General features: G+C 37.0%; 1 protein-coding gene across 1 annotated transcript in view; it reads left to right on the forward strand.

The window, feature by feature from the left end:
• LOC121394107 (interphotoreceptor matrix proteoglycan 1-like) overlaps window positions 1-24,944 on the forward strand; it is a 173,416-nt gene that overhangs the window by 129,846 nt on the left and 18,626 nt on the right. Inside the window, 1 exon segment of the mRNA XM_041564109.1 lies at window positions 16,374-16,423. Within this exon segment, the coding sequence (XP_041420043.1) occupies window positions 16,374-16,423 (50 nt within the window).

Genomic DNA, 24,944 nt, shown 5'->3' on the forward strand with positions numbered 1-24,944 from the left:
ACTCAACATTAATTATGCTCAGTAAGTGTAAAAGGTGTGGTGTTTCACTGGCTAAGGAAGGGTTTTATGTTCTAGCTATGATTTCTACCTTTATTTATTTATTTAGTTGCCATCATCTTTACATTATTGAGCACATTTTTTAAAGGTCGTATTTCGAGTTCATGTGAGTTTTTAAAAACTCCCATAAACTCTCATGAACTTGAAAATGAACTCGCATAAAAATTGTCGCGTGTCAAAATTATTCGGACGTCCATTGATTTTAATGCATTTGGACAAAATAGTCGTGCTTATAAAAATTGTTGCATGTGTCAAAATTTGGATTCATCAGAAGCTAATTTACGTTTCCTGACCACAACTTGTACTGTTCAAACTGTATAAGCTCTGTGGTAAAAACCTATTCCTAGCCTGTTTCTATGTCATGTAATTATGGGAATATATCAGAATCCTCAGTCCACATGCCTTATATAAATAGCAATGATTTTAAGGCATTGTCTGCCCTCTACTGTCAGTGGGGAGCTGAATTAATTACATAGGGGATGGATAAAATTACCCTCAGTGAGACATCCTTATTATCCTTCCATATGTATGTTCATAGTATGACTAGCAATTATACCCCCAGTTTCTTTTCTTTAAAGTTAAAGAACTTGTCACTTTTTTCCTCTGAAAGTGGTACTTAAAGGCATATTTATAAAGAACGTTATTTGATAATATATACATAAAATAACATGTTTTACTCTTTTTTCTTTTTAAATGTCAAATCATTCTACCTCTATTCCACCTACTGAATCGCTTATTTAATTGCAGTGTAACTCTGTGGGACATAATTATGCAACATGCCTAATGTGCCCAGACTATACCAAAATGCTGATATCATGTGGAGCTCTTAGACAAGCTGAGGGGTGTATTAAGGGGGCTAGCCCTAAGTCTCCAAATGCGTAGCTCTAGCATAGCTTATTATAATTTTATGAACATATTATGTGTATATCATAATCTGCTAGACAGCAGGCTATTCAGTGCATCTTAATGTGGGCTATCTGCATGAGAGGACCTGCTCATTTGAGTACAGTAAAAGCCATAAGACATTTATGACATTCATTTATACAATATCGAATGAAAAATTTCAAACACTGAGAATGGCTTAGAAGCTGCATGTAGCAATATGGAGCTATGTATTTGTAATACCAACATGATGGACAATATTTCCCCCTGCTATGTGAAATACGATATTAGGGGAGTATATTTATTAAGAAAATAATCTTCAATAATTCCTTCTGTTTACTTTTAAAAATAAGGTACTGTATCGACTCTGTGTATAAAATGGGCCTCTGTACAGCTTTTGCTGATTTCAAGCACGTTGTGAAACTGGAGTCTAATTTACAACAGTGCAGCAATGCACACATCTGCACAATTCAGCTGCCAAAATATAGCAGCCAAGCCATTAGAGCGATACAGGTTCTATAGCTCTAGAGAATCCTATAATTTCATGCAACCTACAAGTCACACTTGAAGAGTGAAGACAGAGAATAGTGTAGATATTGGGGTGATGGTGGGCCTGGTGGAAGTATTCATTTATATACAGTATCAGTAGATTCATCTTTTTTGGCAAAGATAAGTCCTGTGAGTGGAGATTTCCTTTAGTACATGGACAACTTTATATATAGAGGCACACACTACATACTAATAATTGCTTGGGTGCTATTTAAAAACACATACACAGTAAAGCAGAGAACGCTCAGGGTTAAATGTTTCAATATTTCAGTAACATTCTGCTTTACTATGTACAGTATAAACATAGAAATTCCTATATGAAGGTATGGTAAGAGCCAGTTAAGTCTGTCAGAGAATAACTTTTAATAACTGTATCAGCAGATTATATACTCTGAGGAAGTGCCTGCTAGTAAGGGCACGAAACGCGTCAGTGGTGTTTTATATGCACTGTGCCAATGCTGACAACCTTTTAAATATGAACAAATAAAGGATGTGAAGAATTTTAAACGTATCCAGAATGTGTCCTTGAATCAAGTCCGTTTGTAGTGAGAGAGTTGAAGGAATCCAATGCCAGGATGTGGGACTGGAGGTCACGTGAGTAGTCTGGACGAATGGGGAGCTCCACACTCGCAGCAAGAAAGTTTGGAAATGGTTTTCTTATGTATAGGTTTTCTTTTCCAAAGATAATCTACACTAAAGTGTCTGAGCCTGTATATGAACTGCTTAATCAAGACACCTGTCACATTGTAGGGATAAAACTTAAACTACACAAAGTAGAGGTGTAAACAAGGCATATATCTATAATAAATGCGTTCCAACTTCCAAGTTGTGAGCAAAGTTAAAGGAAAATGTTTCATAGAAAGGCACAGTGCTAGAGGATTTGAGCTGCGGTGCAAAGGGTATGTGCTGTAGAGATGATACTTGTAGGAGGAAAGGCAGCAGCGCTGAGAGACTTGCCATGGTATTTAGTAGGACAGCTGCAGCTGCGAGGCGCTATGCACAATTCATGTTTATTTAATGTAGCTGTCAGGAGTTCCAAAATTGAATTTCTCTGCCACAAGATGAAAGATTTACTGTAGCTGATTATGTTGTAACTTTAAACCTGTCATACCACCTTTTGCTTCAAAAATAGTTTTTTTTAACATATCAAATTTCTTTTGACTTGCTGAGAAGCAATAACAATAATTTTCTAGTTTAGAGCAGGCGAGAAAAATGTCAGGGGTTATGTGCTTCTTCCAATTTTTAAAGAGGCTCTTTAGAATCTTGCGAAATTACAAAGGGAATATGACCACCAAGTGCTTCTATACAGGCCATGGAACTATAAGGTGACTACTAATATCATACCTCCCCATAGTCCTGCTTTTCAGTAAGGACAGGGCTAGTTGTGTGTCCTGACAATGCACTTGACACTGAGTGCTGGATTGTTTTTATATCAATTGAGCAGTAAGGGGCATAAATGACCCCTAAAATGTATTCACTTATCTGTGAGGTTGGGCAAAGCTAGGCTTCCATAGTTTCCACCTGTAATTTGTCCCTACTGGGTAATTTAGAAACCTTTAAATGGTTGCGTTACCCTTCCCATATTTAGTATAAACTGGCATCTTCTGCAACAGAATCTGAATTGGCTTCTCCTAAAACCAGATAGGATATGTTACTGCTTATTTAAAGATCTAAAAGTAAACACCGTGCAGTTAGTTCTGCTGATGATAATCCCCAAGTAAGTGCAACTACTGCCTGCATGGCAGAGATACTGAGAATATGGGTGTTTATGAGAACATTTAAATCTGTGGGTTGTTACCTACAACAACAATGTACCTGATTCATGAATTACATGGAAATATGCAGTGTTTGTTTCCACTTCAGTCTGGGGAAAATGATCAGTTTTATTATATTCATCAAAACTATCGGCAAGATAAAAGCTGACAGACTGTATTTTGTGTCTCACAGATTTTGCTGTCAGGGTAGTGTAGCATGGGAGGAGACATTTACTCAAGTGAAAAGATGTCATGGAACATTGGAACACTGAATGTAAACTGGTTAATGCAGCAGGTATAATTTCTGTTTACAGAGTGATCTGATTTTCAAAATTACGTTTAAAAAGTTGTTTGTGAATAATTCACAGAGCACATGAGCCTGTTAGAGAAAAGCAAATATCCATGTATTTATTTTAAATAACCATGAAAAAAAAAATTCATACACATATCAAAATGGTTAGGCAATTTGTCCATCATTCAGTAATGCTGCACAAATCAGACAAGTAAGGAACTAACCTCAGGCTGTAGGGCCCCACAAGGTACCAGAGGAGGAAAAAAGCTGCACTCGGTACAGACAAATTACCAGGGGTGGAAAGGTGAACGCAGGTGAGGAGGAGGCTGTAGCACACAGTTGCAAAGTGGCAAGAATCAACCATACCATCATTTGACCTTTGTTGCATGCCTACTGGAGGAATGGAGGTCATTTATCAACACTGGGCAAATTTGCCCATGGGCAGTATCCCATGGCAACCAATCAAATCACTGCATTCATTGTTCTACTTGCAGCTGGCTTTAAAAAGCTACTCACCGATTGGTTGCTATGGATAACTGCCCATGGGCAAATTTGCCCAGTGTTGATAAATAAACCCCAGTGTATGGTCAAATACCACTCCCCCTAGACATGGTACCTTCTCTGGAGTATCTAGCTATGTCCCATAATGCATGTCTTGCTGCCACAAAAACAAAAGAATAACCCATCTATGAAATATAAGTGGGACATAATTCAGTTATATAATACAACAATGGCCATATTTATTATGCTTTGTAAAAAACTGTGGGATAATACACCACACATTGCCAGGCTTCGTTGTGTAAAAAAAAAGGGCGCCATTTTTTTATGTGTTTTCTCTTTATTAGCAACAGCCCAGTTTGGCAGACAGCAAAAGGATAACTGCTTTTTGGGAGCCTATGATAGCAATCTTACATCAGTATAACAGTTTCTCTATAAATGAGTGCAACCTGTCCAGGCTGGAAGGACACAAAAAAAGAATAAAATAACATTTTCCTGGAAAAGTTTTGCTTATGTTTTGCATAAGGATATGTTAACTCTATATGGTTTTTCCAAAAAAGTAATTCAGTTTGAATATTCCCATAATGTCAATAACATGGATTTTAAACTCAGTCACAAATGTTCAATTTAAGGAATGCACTGTTAATGAATTGCAAACCAGCCAAACAAGTTGCTGTACTCTTTTGCATCTGTCCACCCTCTTTACCTACTGTATTGCATATCATAACCAAGATTACAGCCTTAACACTTGCCTCAACCCAAATTTCAGCCACCACCAAGGTATATACAATGTACAATTCTTTGTCAAATCTCTACCTTCCATCCTCCTGCTCTGTTTTCCAGTATGAAAGGTGATATAACCCAATTCCCACTGTATCAGTAAATCATTTTAATTTGCTGTAACCCACCATTTTGGTCGGACAACATGACTTTCCATTGTTGTTCTTCACAAAAGAAGGAAAATTAACTGCCAGTATACTTCACCTTTCCAGCATTAGTCAATTGAATAGGGATTGTTCTAAACCTACATTATGCTTAGTGTTTTAATGCTTGTATGTCTCAAACTAAAAGTCAAATTGTACTTTTGATTCTTTCAGGATCAAGTGTGGATACTCAGTGGACTTGTGATTAGTTTTGATTTTGTAAGAATTTAAAGTAAAATTTAAATCTAGTTCCAGTTATTAAAGTTCATATATTTATTTTAAAACATTAAGGGGGTAATTTATTAAAGTTCGAATGTCAAAAACTCAAATAATTAAACTTGAATTTTTCGAGATTTATTATACCCCGAGGATGTAAAAAGTCAGAATCTGAAAATCAGGAATCTCAGACCTCCCAAGGTTGTACATAATTCAATGGGAGAGGTCCATATCCTATTTGGAAGTTTCTGTTGTCTGCGCTGGAATTAGCCTGAAAATCTGACTATTTCAACTTTTTGGGCAAAAATCCAGAAATTTGGGCTTATCTGGAAAAACTTGTACAACTTGAATTTTTGCATGATTTAATTTTGTTTGTAGCCAATCCGATTAATTCATGCTTTTTAAATAATAAATAAGGTCAAATCGTGGATTCTAGTTTGGTCGGACTTTTTTATTTAAATAAATTCTGATTTTGATAAATAAGGCCCTAAAGGTTGCTACGTATATGATCAATAGATTATTAAAAGTAAAACCACTGGTAATATCCTACCAAGCAATGGCTGTTATCAATGCTCAGAAAATGTACAGAGGCTTGATCATTTGGCAGTTGAGCGTTCCTCTACTTTGAAAATATATCTTCAATGCTTTAAAATGAAATACATCACATAGGGGCATATTTATCAAGGGTCGAATTTCTAATAGAAAAAACTTTGAAATTCAAAAAGACCAACCGAAATGAAGTTTTTTTTGGGTCGAATAGGAATAGCGCATTCAATACCCCATAGGCTAAAATGACAATTCGGCAGGTTTTAGATGAAGAATGGTCAAAGTCGAATTTTAAAAGAGACAGTACACTTTTTTCGGTCGAATAGAATTTGGACGATTCCCTAGTCGAAGTACACAAAAAACAGCTTGAAATGAAATTTTTTTTCATTCAAATCGGCCCCATAATGTTTTAGTTCTATGAGCACTACCCATTTTCAAAGTTAACATTAAAATAATTATAAGTAATGAAAATAGAACTATTCAGGAAGAGCACTGAGCTGCTGTGAACTACTGGTTGTGAGCATAAGTGAGTGAGTTCTGTAACAATATACAAAACAAATCTGTATATCTCCATTTACACATCTTCTACAATACAACTAAGGTCATATTTGTGTTTATCTTTTGCATAAAATGTACTGAACAAATGTACCCTTAACTGAGCTTTTAAAATTCAAGACCTTACCCGGTTCCTGCTGTAATTCAAATTAAAAAACAGGTACATAGTTACATAGTTACATAGTTAAATTGGGTTGAAAAAAGACAAAGTCCATCAAGTTCAACCCCTCCAAATGAAAACCCAGCATCCATACACACACCCCTCCCTACTTTTAATTAAAATTCTATATACCCATACCTATATTAACTATAGAGTTTAGTATCACAATAGCCTTTAATATTATGTCTGTCCAAAAAATCATCCAAGCCATTCTTAAAGGCATTAACTGAATCAGCCATCACAACATCACCCGGCAGTGCATTCCACAACCTCACTGTCCTGACTGTGAAGAACCCTCTACGTTGCTTCAAATGAAAGTTCTTTTCTTCTAGTCTAAAGTGGTGGCCTCTGGTACGGTGATCCACTTTATGGGTAAAAAGGTCCCCTGCCATTTGTCTATAATGTCCTCTAATGTACTTGTAAAGTGTAATCATGTCCCCTCGCAAGCGCCTTTTTTCCAGAGAAAACAACCCCAACCTTGACAGTCTACCCTCATAATTTAAGTCTTCCGTCCCTCTAACCAATTTAGTTGCACGTCTCTGCACTCTCTCCAGCTCATTTATATCCCTCTTAAGGACTGGAGTCCAAAACTGAACTGCATACTCCAGATGAGGCCTTACCAGGGACCTATAAAGAGGCATAATTATGTTTTCATCCCTTGAGTTAATGCCCTTTTTTATGCAAGACAGAACTTTATTTGCTTTAGTAGCCACAGAATGACACTGCCCAGAATTAGACAACGTGTTATCTACAAAGACCCCTAGATCCTTTTCATTTAAGGAAACTCCCAACACATTGCCATTTAGTGTATAACTTGCATTTATATTATTTTTGCCAAAGTGCATAACCTTGCATTTATCAACATTGAACCTCATTTTCCAGTTTGCTGCCCAGTTTTCCAGTTTAGACAGATCACTTTGCAAAGTGGCAGCATCCTGCATGGAACCTATAGTTCTGCACAATTTAGTATCATCTGCAAAAATAGAAACAGTACTTTCAATGCCCACCTCCAGGTCATTAATAAACAAGTTGAAAAGCAAGGGACCTAGTACAGAGCCCTGCGGTACTCCACTAACAACACTGGTCCAATTAGAAAATGTTCCATTTACCACCACTCTTTGTAGTCTATCTTTTAGCCAGTTCGCTATCCAGGTACAAATACTATGTTCCAGGCCAACATTCCTTAATTTAACCAGTAACCTTTTGTGTGGCACTGTATCAAATGCTTTAGCAAAGTCTAAGTAAATCACATCCACTGCCATCCCAGAATCGAGGTCTCTACTTACATTCTCGTAAAAAGAAATTAAGTTAGTCTGGCAAGATCTATTACGCATAAAACCATGCTGGCACAAACTCATAGTATTATGATTTGCTATGAAGTCCAGTATCTTATCCTTTATTAACCCTTCGAAAAGCTTTCCTAATACTGACGTCAGACTAACTGGCCTATAGTTTTGAGGCTGAGAACGGGATCCTTTTTTGAATAGAGGCACCACATTAGCAATTCGCCAGTCTCTTGGCACAATACCAGATCTCAATGAATCCTGAAAAATTAAGTAAAGAGGTTTGGCAATCACAGAGCTAAGCTCGCTAATTACCCTGGGATGAATACCATCTGGCCCTGGACCTTTGTTAATCTTAACCTGTTCAAGTCTCTTTTGAATTTCTTCTTGTGTGAACCATGCATCATTAGTTGTATTACTAGAATTGGGAGTGTTAAGAAGGAAACCTTCACTTACTGGTTCTTCATTTGTGTAAACAGATGAAAAATACGAGTTCAGAATCTGCGCTTTTATTTTGTTTTCATCAACCAGCTGATCCCCCTCTGATAGTAAGGGTCCCACCCCTTCCTGCTTCATTTTTTTACTATTGACATATTTAAAAAATAATTTGGGATTTTTTTTACTGCTTGCTGCAATATCCTTTTCTATAGCAATTTTAGCTTGCCTTATAGCTTCTTTGCATGATTTATTGGCCTCCTTGTACCTTATAAATGTTTCGGCTGTACCAGCTAACTTGAAAGCCTTAAAAGCACGTCTTTTCTTACCCACCTCAACACCAACGCTTCTATTGAACCAAAAAGGTTTTGCTTTGCAACGACGTTCCTTGCTTACAAGTGGAATATACTGACAAGTATATTTATTAAGCAGCATTTTAAAGACTTCCCATTTTTGTTCTGTGTTTAACCCTGTGAAAAGCATTTCCCACTTAATATGTTGCAGAGATGCCCTTATACTGTCAAAGTTTGCACGTCTGAAATTTAGTGTTTTAGTTACTCCCTTATAGAATTGCTTCTGCAACAGAATCTCAAAGGAGACCATGTTATGATCACTATTCCCTAAATGCTCACCCACACAAATGTTAGAGATGAGTTCAGTATTGTTAGTTATTACAAGGTCCAAAAGAGAGTTATTCCTAGTAGGTTCTTGAACGAGCTGGAATAAAAAGTTGTCATTCAGCATATTTACAAACCTACTAGCTTTTTCTGTCTTAGCAACCCCATTACCCCAGTCAATGTCTGGATAATTGAAGTCACCCATAGCAACAACTTGACCCAGCTGTGAAGCCGCTTGTATCTGCAAGAGTAGCTGGGCTTCATACTCGACACTTATACGAGGTGGTTTATAGCATACACCAATGATAATTCTTTTTGATACCTTTTGCCCAGTCGAAATCTCTACCCAGAGTGATTCTACACCCTCACCAGTGCCAGCTATTTTTATTTCTTTAGCGCATGGCTTTAATTCAGGCTTTACATACAAACCCACTCCTCCACCCTTTTTAATCCCTCTGTCCCTCCTAAAAAGGGTGTAACCATTTAAATTCACAATCCAGTCACATGTTTCATCCCACCAGGTCTCAGTGATACCAATTATATCATAATTTTTAGAGCATGCAATTAATTCTAGGTCTCCCATTTTACCTGACAAACTCCGTGCATTTGCCAGCAAACAGCGGAGGTTACTACTTTTACTTTTGAAATGTGCATTACTTAGTGAAGAATTATACGTTAAGTTAGTATTATTCTGTTTTCCTTGTAACAGAGGGACCTCCTTAGCTGGTAAACTGTATGCCCCCCTCACTCCTCCCCCATGACCCCTTACTAACCCCACTACCCCGTCTACACTAGCTTCCCCATAATCCTTTATCTCACCCACCCCCCTCTTGCCTAGTTTAAACACTCCTCCAACCTCTTAGCCATTCTTTCCCCTAGCACCGCGGACCCCCTTCCATTGAGGTGCAAACCGTCACGGCTATATAGGTTGTACCCCAACGAAAAGTCAGCCCAGTGCTCTAGGAACCCAAACCCTTCCTTCCTGCACCAAGACTTGAGCCACGCATTAAGCTCCCTAATCTCCCGCTGTTTTCCTAAACTTGCACGTGGCACAGGCAAAATTTCAGAAAAGATTACATTGGAAGACCTTTCCTTGATCTTAGAGCCTAGATCCCTGAAATCATTCTTTAAGGTCTTCCATCTACCATTTATTTTGTCATTAGTACCGATATGCACTAAGACAGCTGGGTCGTGCCCAGCCCCACCCAATAATTTGTCTATCCGATCAACCACATGCCGAACCCTGGCACCAGGTAGACAGCAAACTGTTCGGTTGTAGCGATCCGGACGACAAATTACCCTATCCACTTTCCTAATAATTGAGTCCCCTACAACCACAATCTGCTTAGGCCTGACTCTACTCTCCCCCCCACCACTACTAGAGAAACTGGTCTCCCGGCTGTTAGAGAGATCAGCCCCATCTAGAATTGCCAATCCAGAGTTCATACTCCCATCATCTTCACACAATCTGGCAAATTTGTTGCGATGTATAATCTCCGGATCAGCCTCCATTTTCCTTTTGCCCACCTTAGATTTTCTAACTGTCACCCAGCTAGCTGCCTCAACATCCTGCTGCTGTTCTGTTCCCCCCAAACTATCTGACCCCGCTAGGTCCTGCTCAGTGAGCAAAAGACTCCTTTCAAGATTGTCAATCGACCGCAGTGTTGCAATTTGTTGCTCTAGTGCTCTAACTTGAGCCTCCAAAGTGGCAATTTGCTCACATCCACCACAGAGGTAAGCATTTTGGATCTCTTGTTCCAAATCTGCATACATATGACAGACTTTGCACTGAGTCAGACCTTCAATCTTGCTAGCACTCATTATCCCAGTTACAGATCAAAACAGGAAAAAATATAAATAAATATATAAAATAAAAATGAGGGTTTAGAACAAAACTTTTGACCTAGTTTGAACCTCCTTTAGTTTTCAACTCCGGTGTTTGTAACTCCACTTACAGATCCCCCACTTAACGAGCAAACACTTAAGAGAAGCTAACACTAGAGCAAGCTCCACTGGAGTCCCAGGGGTTCTATTTATACAGTCTGTTCAGGTGCAACTAATCAAACCCCACCCCCTCAAACGGAGGGAAAACTGCAAAGTAAAGCAGGTTGTGACAAACTTGCTGTAAGCACACTAGCACACCAAACTTTGCTGTTTAGCACCCAAGACAGAAAAAAAAAAAAAAAAAACCTTTTAAAAAAAAATTAAACCACAGTAGTTAAATATAAACCTTAATATAAAAAAGCAGTTAAGAAATACTTATCCTTTTCAGATGATTTGTTTGCTTTAAGTTGCTTTAAACCTGTCAGCAGCCTGATTCAAACAGAAAATAGTACAGTAAATAGTAATTACCAGCCAATACACCTTTATTGCTATTTCACAGAACAACCCCCATGATCATATACTATAAATCACATAAATATATTCCATATAGCCATAGCTAAAATGTTCTTTATGGTATACGTAGATACAGTTGCATTTTTTTTCCATTAATGATTCAATATGTTTATTGTGCAGCTGCTCTTAGAACTGCCAGCACATTCATCTTCATATTAGCCCAGGAACATCTATATATTTAAGCAATTTAAACCTTTCTAATACACGCATTTTAAATAAGGCAATATACAAATAAATTGTTGTATTTCAAAAGATTTGGTATAAAGGTATGCAGTTCTTTTGTGAATATGTCAAACAGTATTTGTCAGTTTTCTCTCCTTAGGCCAATAACACTTAACCTTGCCAGACTGTATACAAAAATATTCAAGCTATAGAATTCCCTAAGGAGAACTTTTCATTCAAATCACTGAACAGAAAACAATAAGCCATATCGTAAGATTAAAGGAGAGAAAGTCTCAAATAGAATATAGCAAGATAAATGGCCCTACCTTAGGCTGCTGTGCATTTAATCATTAGCTAGCATTGCCATAATTACCAATGTTTATACATTATTTTGAGCTCTATGCTCGTAGGAGTATCTCTTGAGAATATAGAAACATTGAGAAGAAAATATAATAAGGACACATAATACAATATGTTTCTGCTCTTAGCACTGATAACTTTCTTGACTTTCCACGAGAAATCTTTTATATACAGTTCCCACATTACATTTCTACCAACATACTTTTAACACATCATAATTTATTATTGTATACCCTTTTTTCAAAGTCTTTCTTTTCCTTCTGCATATTATACATTAGGGGTCAGGTCACAATTTGGAATGTGGGAGGAAACCCATGCAACATCCAAACCCCTTGCAGATAATGTCCAAGCTCTAACTGAACACAGGACCTTGGCTTTTGCAAAGCAGATGCGTGGACAACTCTTTTAAATATACATATAAAAGCAGCCCTGCCTTGCAATATTGAACAACATATTCTTGAATCCAGGATCAATGTTATCAACCATTCGTGCAAAAGTATATGAGTAGATGCTTTGCCTGTGAGCATCTAGGTCTGCGCCTCATAGTATTGCTAATTATAGCTACATTCTAATTGCATGTTTGATGTATTTATGTTGTACTCAAGTGTAGTGAATTAGTTTTGCCCAAAGGGTAAGTGAAATGTAAATACATCAAAATGTGTCACTAAGGAACAACCATGTTTGTTGACAGAATACATTTTCCATCTTCAATGATCTTCTAGTTACTAAATCTTCACTTTCCACTGCATAATCACATTAAGAAAAAAGATATGATTTGTCCATGCGCCTTACCCCATACACGCTATATGCTGTATGTGATTAATCTTCCCAGACACACTGTTTAGTTTTATGTACTGTAGTTAGTTAAGGTACAATATAGCCTACTCATAAATTGGGGTTTCATTAAAATTCATTTTTATAAGTGTGCATACCAGCCTAATTTAACTAACAAGATAAATGGCCAAGGCAGAGATTAGCTTCTATGTAAACCATGCTTGGTTTGCAGCTACATATGAGCCGTTTGTCAGAATAATGAAATGTATCTGACTTCAATCAAAAAGTTTTTAGCAGAGCTACTTACACAGGGTATATTATTTTAAAGGAGAATGCTGGATGACAGGTCTACCCCTAACTGTGATTGGGAGGACAGACAGTGAAAAGAAGGAGGAATCTGGATCTTTATTCTAATGATAATGAAATGTATAAAGCATCACTTCCAGGTGAAACAGAGACAAAAATTACTGCTCTTTTAACTATACCAAACTTTGATATACATAAAGATAATATAATTAGTTTTCCAATAATTCATCAGAGCATTAGATATGACTAAACTTTAATAAGATATTTGGGTATTTACTCTTGCAACATTATGCAATGATTGGTTGCTACCCCCACATTCCTAGAGCAGTGAGATTTTCTGCAGTCTCTAGAGATGTGTTGTCAACTCATACAGCAAAAGACCAGCTGTAATAGGTACCATGCATGCCATGATGACAGCAATTAGCTGATACTAATTCAGATGTCAGCAAAGATTATGCCCTTTATTAGGAATGTAATATTTTATAATCCTTTCACCTGTATATACTTAAAAACATGTTAATATCTTACCTTATAAAATAATTTAACATGCAAACTAATGTAGAAGGTGGAAGAGCATCACAATCAACCCAATAAATTAATCATACAAGGTGTTTTTAACCATTTATTCTTGTTCTTACTCTCACTAAAGAATGTTTTACAATTTACACTCTATTTCCAATAAAGAAATACTATGGAATTTGACACAAATATCAACTTGTCTCACAGCTTATTCTGTACCAAGAAATACAAATACAAAGTGGGGACTTCTACAGTGTATCCAATAACGGCAATAGCTTTACAATAGTTGTGTTTTTCTGTACAGAGATAAGGTGATGGTTCAAAAAATGGTCCAATGTCTTTTTCTGTTTACAAGGAATGTCCAGATTGACTGCAACTATAAGAACAGAACAGTTTGTTCCTACAGTCGTCTGGGATGGCTACTTTTTCTCTATTTTTTCCTTTTTTTAAAAGTAACTTTTAGGGTTCTGTGTTAGAATTCTGTTCATAAAAAAACATTTACTTAGATTCTTAGTGGTAACCTGCTACTTGACTTTGATATATCATTTAGCTGCGAAGCGAAAACAATGCAAATTACTCTTCTTCAGCTTATCCCAAACAATACGTACATCACCACTGGTTTCAGAGTCAGGGATTGTAGCAAGGCATAGATCACATACATGGGTTAAATAACTCTTATCCAACAAATTTTCTGCATAGTCTGACTGATATATATATAAAATGCAAATGGGAATCATACATGGGCCAATGACTACCAGGCTGAGTATAGAAATCCAGTCTCTTTGGTTATTTTAAAGCGCCAAAGTCAAATATAAAGGCACCATATGTGCTTTATGAACATTTTGAAAAGTTTGCATGTTGGGGTTTCTAATAGCTGAGCATATTTACTTGTGTTTGTTATTTGTTGGATGGCATTCTTTAAAGGAAATTGGATAAAGTGCAATTCTTTTATCAAGATTGTATTTTCTCGGCCAGTTGTTTTTCTTCTGTTATGCCTATTGATGTGGGTAATGTAAAATACATTTCTCAGTAGCTGGTTATTTTAGTTAGCTACAGGTGCAAAGCAAAATCTTTTCAAATAACAATCCCCAATCTGTCTCAATGGATTAACCACGACGCAAATGTAATTACTTGCGTTTCATTCCTTTGTGCCTTGGCAGCTAGTTTTGTGGCATGTTTAGATTATATCTGAATAGAAAGAAAGCTTTCAAATTAATTTAACTTAAAGCATGGTAAATACTTACCCTATTTATACCCACCCTATTTAGACCATTCACTAAATATTAAGGTTAAGTTAAAAAACATGCATAATTAATGTTTAATGTTTTACACAAACCTCTATTCTGTCTGAATCAGACTCATTAATGTTTAATGCATTAATGCTCATTAATTGTTGTTTTGGGAAAGAAGTACTTTTCCACTGAGCTGCTGGGAGTGTTTTCGCAGCCGTCAATATTGCCATTTTGTTAGTCTCAGGGGCTTTTAATGTTTTAATGGGTAGCCCCAGTAGGAATGCTAATGGATCTGGTTCTATATTGTGTTTAAAAACAGCTGACAGAGTGTGAGCTACCATGTCCCAGTATTCTTTGACCAGTGTGCAGGTCCACCACATGTGGAAGAATGTGCCTCTCTCTCCACATCCCCCAAAGCACTTCATGGACAGAGTATTGCTTGAGATATGGGCTTGTGGGGGTGTAATACCACCTAAATATCAATTTGTATGCCTTTTCCATTATTGTTGCACAAACTGATGTTTTGCCCGCCTTATCCCAGATAATTTGCGATTTCGCTGGCGTGATCACCTCCCGTAAGTCTTCTTCCAATTTTGTCATATAAGGTTGCTTTAAAGTGGTATTATCCACTGCCAGATTGATGATATCAAGTGTGTATTCTGGTCTGAAGTGTTACAAAATAATATGTAGGGGGTGTCCCTTTGCAAAAATGTCTGGGAGATATAATGGAGGATCTGCAGGTATCTGAAAAACTGACTGGACGGTATCAGAAGATTTTCCTTTATATCTTGAAATGTCCGTACTTCCTGTCCTGAGACTAGTGTGATGCATAACAGTGCTTTATTTGTGATCCAGGGGAGAAAAGCTTTCATGTCTTCCCCCGGGGGGAATCGTTTATTACCCAAAAAGGAGCAACACATTGAGTTTCTTGGGGATAAGTGCAATTTTTCCCTATATTTGTACCATAAATGTATAGAACGGTTTGTTGTGGGGGGTAAGTCCTCAATTGTTCTTTTGTCCTTTTCAGGTATCCAAATTTTCTGATCTAGTGTTAAGGGAGTTAAGATAGCTTGTCAGAAAGTCTGGCTGCCATGTACAATAGTATCAGAAGACATGAGGTACTCCCAAACCTCCTACAGTTTTTGGTTTGGTCACAATGTCTAGTTTAATTCTGGGGCGTTTTTTTATTCCAGATGAATTGTGAAACGGATTTTTGTAGGGAGTTAGCTACCCTTTCCAGAAAATACTCTGAATAAGTATAGGATTTTAGGTAGCGGTGTCATCTTTACCGCTGAAACATGGCCTAACCATGATAGACCATATTTGCTCCAGGTCTGTAGATTTGTTTTTAGGGTAGAGAGCAGAGGTGTATAATTTTTCTTGTATAGGGAACCATAATTGGCAGTAAGCTGTATTCCCAAATATTCAATAGCATGTTCTTGCCAATGGTGGTCAAAATTAGCTTGCAAAAATGTTTTCTCTGCGGGATGCATTTTGATTGGCAGGGACTGTGATTTGGAGCTATTTATCTTGAACCCAGAGGTTTGAGGTGAGCTAAGAGTAAGCAAAATATCATCTGCATATAGGCTTATTTTATGCTTTACCCCTCCTGCCATTATGCCACCTATCTGTGGGTGACTCTGGATGGCCTTAGCTAGTGGTTCTAATGAAAGGGCAAATAGAAGGGGAGAGAGAGGGCACCCCTGTCTTGTCCCCACTCAATTCTTATCTCTTTCGAGAGTATTCCCTTCATCACCACTTTTGCCCATGGGACATTATATAGCTGCTTAATCCCACAAATATAGGATGCCGGAAGGTGTACTGCTTCTAACTGTCATCATGTATTTCCAATTCAGTCTATCGAATGCTTTTTGAGCATCCAGCGAAAGAAGCATTGAAGAAGTTGGTAATTTAAAACTGGTGTAAATTCAATCTCCATATTTACAAATAAAAATCCACCAAAATACCAACTCAACCACCACTTTTAATTTTTTGGTGAAAGAAAGAACAGGTTGCAGACACTTTGTGAATATGTCATTAAAACAGCAAAAACTGAGAAGAAAGCAACATTTTTGATGACATTTTCTCCCAACATTTTTAAAATAGACTAAAACTCAGTGTAACTCCACTCTGCATTGTTTTCTTCAGTCTCCATTCACCCCACAGTATGGGAGGACTAAAATATTCTGGAGGATTAAAAGCCTTTTGTCAGGGTACAAGCCCTGTTTTCTATATAATCAGAAACTAATAACAATAGGTTTATAAAGAAGAAAAACAACATACAGTATATTACCTCACTTTTTTTCCCCACACATTTGCAGTGTTTTGCTATTTATTGCATAACGAATCAAGCATTGTTAGCATGTTAGCATTTTGAGTAAATATTATATATTATATTAAAGAAATTTAATATATTGAAGATATTTATTTTTGTATTTCAAGAAAACTTTATTTATATTGAATAAACAAGTATAGATTATACATACGTTCATGTGTCATTCCTATTTTTTCAATCAGTATTGTAACCTTATGCGTTTTCAGGATTACATTTCTCAAAATAAAAAAATAACAATAGGGTTAAAGAAAGACAAAGCAAGTGGAAAAAGTAAGGGGTGGGGGTTGTGAGCTGAGCTTAGAGGCTATTATCCTTTTTTTTTTTTTTTTTACAGTTTCTTATGAGCATGTAAGTAGGAGATCCAGGGCTGCCAGGTCAGAATAAAGTTGTTTCGTTTTTCTGCTAGATATGATGTCAATTCCTCGATCAAATATATGTCAAACCATATATGCTGACGGCACCTGAGTAGCAGAGGGCTCCTCCCAAAGTGAAAGGTGGGCAGAAGACTGAGCGGCGACCGGGACCTTGGGGATTGTTCTGGGTTTTGGGATACCAATCGTAACAATAAATAATGGGAATGGACATGTGATATAGTGTGTGTTCCACCATATTAGACTTTTGAAGTGCCAGGGAATCTCATCTCTGAAGGGCACATATATGGTACTTTGTAGATGGATATGGTATAATTAGGGTTCCCACCTTTTTTTCAGGCCTCTACCAGCTGATGATGTAAGGGGTGGAGGTGGAAAGGTGGTGTTGCAGGGTGGACACGTGACATCACAGGAGGGGGGATAGAGGGATTGCATGCAAATTCACTAAGTAGGCATAGTTCGGAGGTATGCAGGGGAGTAAGGGCCTTGGAGTAGTTTAAATTTTTCTATGAATTCAATTTTCTGTAAGGATAAAAAAAAAATATAAAGATCGGAGATACAAATAATCTCTTTAATTTAGTTGAATATTGGAGTTGTTTACACAAGCATACCTAGAGAGAATACAATTAATCACTTAGGTTTTGACCTTAAGTATGTGAATTATATTAAGGACAGGAGAGAAGGAAACTTTTTATTGAAAAGCATAAAATTCCAAATAAAATATTAAGTAGAAAAATGTAATTACTCTTTCAGCATCATGAGAGGTTAACAGAAGATTGACAAGAGAGCAGAGAAGTGAAGTAAATGGATTTAAAATTATAACACGTTTCATCTTCTATGGCTGTGGATTGAATGACTAATAGGTAAATGTCATTGAATAGCAGGGCATGATAATATTTCCTTTCTTCATACCGTTTGCTTCAAAAATGAATGAGCAAAAAAAAAATCTAATATTTTTCTTTTATTTTCATAAAACCCCTGTATCTCCACTTTCCTAGGTGTAAAGTTTAATTTACAAATAAGCATGGCCTTTTAAGATGGGAACAGGAACACGCTTCTGCCTCATTTTGCTATTAGTATAGATGGCATGGGGTTGTGCATCCTCATTAAAGTGTGGGTGACTCAGAGCTGTGCATTTTATACAGAAATTAAAACTAGAAAAAAGAAAAGGAAAACTTACCCCACATAGTTTAAAAAGTGAGATGAGATGAGATGAGTTCTTTATTTAAACAATAATGCTGAAGGCTTTCTGTCTTTGTAGTAGAACTTGTCCTTTGTAGAGCTGAAAGCTGTGTTACGCAGAAAATGGAAGAAGGTGACAGCATTCTGTTGAAAAAGTATGGGTTTGATGCAAATTCTAGTTTCCTGTGGGAGTGTGAAGTGACTGTTTTCTTCTGAGTCAGTGTAGTGTACATTGGCTTTTGCTCTGTACATTCTGCCATATATCCGTGAAAGAACTTTATTACATAGCTATATTTAGCACTGAGAAGCAATGAGGCATCATTATTATTATTGTTCCAATATGACATAAAATGCAGGATCCACTTTTGGGTTTTCATTCACTGTTTTGCAGGATTCAGCTGAATTAGACTTTTAAATATGATATATATAAAAAACTTGAAATCAATTTGAACCCCATACATTTGTTTGTTGTGTGTAGGCGTGATGTCTTCAAGTATATCTCCTGAGGAATGTTTAATCTGAAGCATGTAGTGGCACATTTGTTTCACTGAATAAAATGGTGTGTTAACAAGCCTACAGTATATGCTCTCCAGAGGTTTTTCATATGATTTGTAAAGACTCCAGATTAGCACGGTATCTGAGTATACATTGCTTCTGACATAAGGAGGACTCTTTTATTTATTTTGTAATCAGATGTAAACCATTCTTTACTGTGATTCTTTTGAGCTGACCACTTAAATGCTAAGCCACATGAGTTCTATCAATGTAAATCCCATATGGTGCTTCTATCGAGTAACAAGTAACTAAGGCCTGCTGTGCTCCCTGAAATCCAGCTATGTGTCAATACATATTTCCTACTTCCTCTCTATCTCAGTACTCTATCTTAGTACTCCATATCAAACCTGCTGAGATCACGTAGAAGTCAATGGCAAATGTCCTGTTTACAATTGGAAGATATCCTGATCTGAGCTGGGTTTCGTACAGTAATCAAAAAAAAATCAAACGATTCAGATTTTTTTTAACGGTTTTATAGAGTCTTTTCCGGCACCAGATTTTTTCATGAAAATGTACAGATAAATACATTAAAAAGAAGCCAGTGGGAATTTGGTTGGAGTGGAAATTTTCAAAGTTTGATAATCCCCCAATGTAACAAGGGTATCTTTGTATTTAGGTATCTTGGATGTTGATTTATATTTGTTTTTTAAGATGCCATAAAAATAAAATTATATTGTAAACATAATTAAAAATTTTTTGGGATGCACCGAATCCACTATTTGAGATTCGGCCGAATCCCCGAATCCTTGGTGAAAGATTCGGTAGAATACCGAACCAAATCCAACTCTTAATTTGTGTATGCAAATTAGGGGCAGAAAAGGAAAAAGTGAAAAAAATTCTTCTTTTGTGATGAAAAGTCATGTCATTTCCCAACCATCCCTAATTTACATATGCAAATTAGGATTTGGATTCGGTTGGCCAGGCACAAGGATTCGGCCAAATTTGAATCCTGCTGAAAAAGGCAGAATCCCGAACCGAATCCTGGATTTTTAAGTGTTCTCATTTCAAGAGCTGGAAAAATGTGACATTTTGTGAATTAACCAAACAAGCTGTGTGATAAATAGGTAACTTCTATAGGTGCATGCAACTACTTGCCTTGCTCATACTGTGAATGATAGGTTAAGGGAGTAAGTTAGGTGGGAGGATGTGGAGCTACTGTACCATTTCTGCCTATTGATTCTTCCTCCTGCATCACGAGCAGCTTATGACCCAGTTGTGATCATCTGGAGCCCAGGAAACAGTCAAATGAACTCATAGCTGCATCTCCCATTGTGATGTCCATATCTCTGTGGTATCTGGGGAAATGCTATTTAGAGGTTCTCTGTTTATATATATATATATATATATATATATATATATATATATATATATATATATATATATATATATATGCATAAAAAGGAAGCCATCACTTTGACTCATTGTTTTGATGTTAGGAACCACTAACAGGCTTTTCTCATTTGCTCTGATTTTTCCAATAAATATTTCTATTTACAGTATACCACTGTTGTCAGTCCTACATTCCACCTTCCATTTCCCTTTTATTTCCCCTTATTAGCATTCCCTGTTGGACAAACTTGCCCCAAATGTAATAAAAAGTATGCCCAGGTTTGCCCAGGTGCAGTACCCCATAGGATATTTGCATTTAATCAGGGGCCAGTTAATGATACCTGCTGATTGACTGCCATTAGAATAGCAACACATTTTGCATATTTTATTACCACCTTGGTATCCTCCTTGTAGTCTGCATTGATTTTCTAATTTTATTTCTAAATGAGAAGCTTGCCAGGGCTTACACCAAAAATGTAAAAAATAAAAAGTGAAACAATATTTATTGCATATCACAGGCAATCCAATGTTTAAATCCTCAGTGGAACAAGAAAAAGTTATGTAACAAAACAAGCACAAAACATGTTGCTTTAGATACTGACACCTCAAAATGAATGGCAGGATTGAATTACTACCATGAGTGTAAAAAACTAAAATAAATAATGGCTTGACACAGAAAGAAAAGGGGCTTTAATTTCAACTATTCAACTCATAATGCTTTCAGGCAGATTTGGCCTTTTCTTTGTTCTAAAGTTAAGAGACTGGAGCTCCGAACTCTTCATAGACTTTTAGTTGTTGCTTTACTTATCCACTTGAGAACTGATTCTGTTATAGTTTACACACTATGATGTAGTCTAATCATAATCAATCCCACAATTAAACTATAAAATACAAAAGGAATAGCAATATAAGGATAAGGACTGGTCTAATAGCCATCTAGGAGTCAAGAATTTTGTTTTTTAATTGCCTATTGCTTTGCAGTACTTTGTAAACAGTTTCTGTTTAAAACAGTTTGGAACTTTGGGATGTCTGAGATGTCTGAGAGTTTCAGTGATCTCTCCTGATAGGAGAACTAAACCCCCCATGGTGATAACTCCCCACTGGCCGCACTCAGCTGGCCCCCCTCCCTACTTCCCCATGCTAAGTGTTACCCCAAAAATTTTTTGACGCGCATCTTTTTTTTTTTTTGTCGCATGCCCTATACCCTGTCTGGCTGCAAAGAGCAGTGCCAGGGGCTAAAGGCAGCAATGCCCTTACCACCTGGCATAGGGCAGCAGCTTATTACAGGACGGTGTTGCAGCCTATGCCAGCTTGTACTCACTAACTTGTGTGTCTGAATGACATGCAAGATAGGGAACATGTATGGGGTGGGAGGGGACACCAATATGGATAAAAAAAAGTACTCCTGAACACAGGCAGCAATGTATTCCTTGCACCATCTTTGTTGCAAAGAGACCTGTGGCAATTCATCTATGTGCAGAACAGGGCAAAAATTTCATGATGTCCAGTTTTTGTACTTTGCACCCTGCCCTACATGCAGAAAATAACCCCTCTGCACTGGACATTAAAGGGATGCTTTCTTGGATAAATACACATATATATATTATAAACATAATATAAGCAAGCCATTTATTGTAATTCAGCAGGAACTGTAAATATTCAAACTCACCTTGACTGATCAACCTGCAGCTGTTCTGCTCTTTAAATGACCCACCATTTTACTGCAATATAGTATTTCTCCTTAGGGATGAATATTTTAAATATATTCTCAGTACCATAGGGATGCTTTTTATTTAATATATTGCACTTTCCTTGTGATTATGCCCAGAATTTCCTTTTGATCCCATTGTCACTTTTGCATTAGTAAATGTAGGAAGATTATAACTCCCAGGATTCTGTATTATACAGCTGAATGTGTTGCCAATAGCCCTTTATGATATCATTTTCATGGAGAGCTGCTAGAAGTAATTTTGCTTTAGAAAGACACAGCAGCAGCAGACATTCCCGTTCTGAAGAAGGTATGATAGGGTAAATGGAGTTCAATGTGGATCTGGAAAGAACAAATGATGTGTGCTAGAGTTGAGGTTGTATTTCAGTGTTCACAAGGAGTGTGTATGTAATACAGTCATTTCCATCTATCTACTTTGCTTTTGCATGTGTTCCCATTTCTAATGTTCCCCCAAATCTTACTGCAGTGGCATGGCAAGTTTGAGCTTTACTGGTAGCCATTAGTATTCATACAGTTAATCTACTGTAGGAGAATAATATCCTATTGTTGACAGTATGACAGATCTCAAAATTGGCTCCTTGTCTCTATACAGGAGCTTTATTGATGTGGAGAAAAGTACTGTTGGGTCCTTTTGATGATGGGTTAAATGATTTCTCTTACATTCACTTTTGCTCTGTCTCTGATTTGACTTTCATGAATATATAAACAAAGCAAATGGTAAATAATGCAAATCTGTACACAAAGGCCCGGAAATAATTGCATAAATTGAAGAACTTTATACATTGCAGCTTAAATTAGTTTGCAGCAAAGTGAAGTTTCTCTGTTTTAATGACTGTAGTACACTCTGGAAAAACAATGGGAAGACGAAGGGCATAATTGAAAAAGAGATGAGCTGAAGGATAAGGCTAATTTAAAAACCCTATAAATTTTGTTGACTGATATTGCAATCTGAAAATATGCGTCTTAAAAAATTATGGCATTTGGAATTTTGTAATAAGCTTTGAGAAAAATCTGCATGTGGGGAAACATAATGTTCAGATTTCAGTGAATAGTCTTTCTACTTTCCATTATTCCTGAGTGTATAACAGAAATATGTGTTGGGGTTTATAGGGATTAAAACAGAGGGGCAGTATATGGGTGGGAGCAAAAGAGAAAAGAAAGGGTTAATCCATCTGATCTGAGTTCATTTCACCTCCAGGTAGTGTGAGCTAAAATAGGAGTCTTATAAACTGAAATACGCAAAGAAAGCCATCAGCTTAAACAATAGAATAACTGGAAGTAATATATTTTTCTGTATTGGAAATGGAAATGTTCAAAATGACAGTCCAATGAGTTAAAACATAATGGCTGAAAAGATGGCTAACAGAATGTAAAAGTCATAAGAGCTAAAATCAGAATAACAGGAGGAATTACAAATGTTGTTAAAAGAAAAGGGGAATTGAGAAATCCATACTGAAAGGGCACAAGGGAAAAGTAGGAATTAAATAGCAGAACGTAAAAAGGAAAAGACATAAAAAAAAGAAGAAATCCATAAGTACAATTATGTAGAATGTAGGTAATATTTATTTCACAAAGTCTCTGTTCAGGGTCATTGTAGGCTGCATTAAAATAGCCACACAATAAGATTCTTACACACAGATATCTAATATACACATTATAAAAAAAAGTCACAGTCACCTCCCCATGGTACTTACTTTTCTCTAACTCTAATCTTATAAATAGAGTGTCAGCCCTTCTCATATTAACTCCTCCCCTCATTAAACAACCTACTCCATGTGTAGAGTCAACTCTCCTTGAGAAGTCACTTGCCACAATAAAAGTGTTCACCTTCTGCTTACTCTTATCTGTCAACTCCTCCTCCTCTCCCAGTGTCAACTCACCTGTGTGAAACAGAGCAACATCTGTGTTAATTCTGCGTCTGTACAAGACAAAACAGAGAATCACTTCACAAATAGTGCAAGAACAGGGTCAACATTTCTCTGAATATCTCTGCCCCTCTGGATCATCATAACAGTGTCAACCCCTATGTTATGTAGTGTCAGCAAATGAATTGACAGCTCATTTTTGCATAATATTCATGTTTATCTCAGCTTAGCTTTTTAGGTGCTGTCTAATGTGCTCTGTGAAAAGACATTTTCAATTTTCTCCACATATAAAATAAGGTGTCAGACACATTCCTTTACTGAAATACTGTTGATTCTTTAAAAAAAATACATCATTCTCTTTGTACTTAGTTCTTCTCCAACTTACTCACCTTTACTAGGAACTAGTGCCAGCTCTTCTACTACAAACATATTCCCTTGAAAAAAATTTTAGCTTTTCTCTTTTCTTTTACTCTTCTAGGTTCAGGCCACACTGGGCGTTTTGGGGAGATTTGGTCACGTAGCAACTGATCGCCTCGTTTTTGTGGCGACCAATCTCCCCAAACACCTTCCCTCACTCTGCGCCGGCTAAAATCAAAAACCCGCTGGCGCTAATCACACGCGGCGATACATTTTCCAAAGTTGTCCGAAGTTTCCTGCAACTTCAGCTGCCTTCAGAAAACGAATTGCTGCATGTGATTAGTGCCGGCGTTTTTTCATTTTAGCCGGTGCAGAGTGAGGGAAGGCGTTTGGGGAGATTGGTCGCCGCAAAAACTAGGCGATTAGTTGCCAGGCAACCAAATCTCCCCAAAACGCCCAGTGTGGCCTCACCCTTAAAGAAAGTAAATATTCTTCTCAGCCTGTAACCATCTTTGTTTAAATTTCATTATTTAACTATAAAACTTTCCAATAAGTTATCATTTAACTAGATGCATACTGTATACTGTATCTTCTGAAACAATTCAACACTGCCCGTCATTTCAAAAACATTGTCAAGGAAGCATTCCTTCCAAAATCACAAATGCCTGTTATTGTTAATCTAACATTTTGGCCAAGCGGGAACC

The sequence above is a fragment of the Xenopus laevis genome, chromosome 5S, assembly GCF_017654675.1.
Source record: "Xenopus laevis strain J_2021 chromosome 5S, Xenopus_laevis_v10.1, whole genome shotgun sequence".
Classification (NCBI taxonomy): Eukaryota; Metazoa; Chordata; class Amphibia; order Anura; family Pipidae; genus Xenopus; species Xenopus laevis.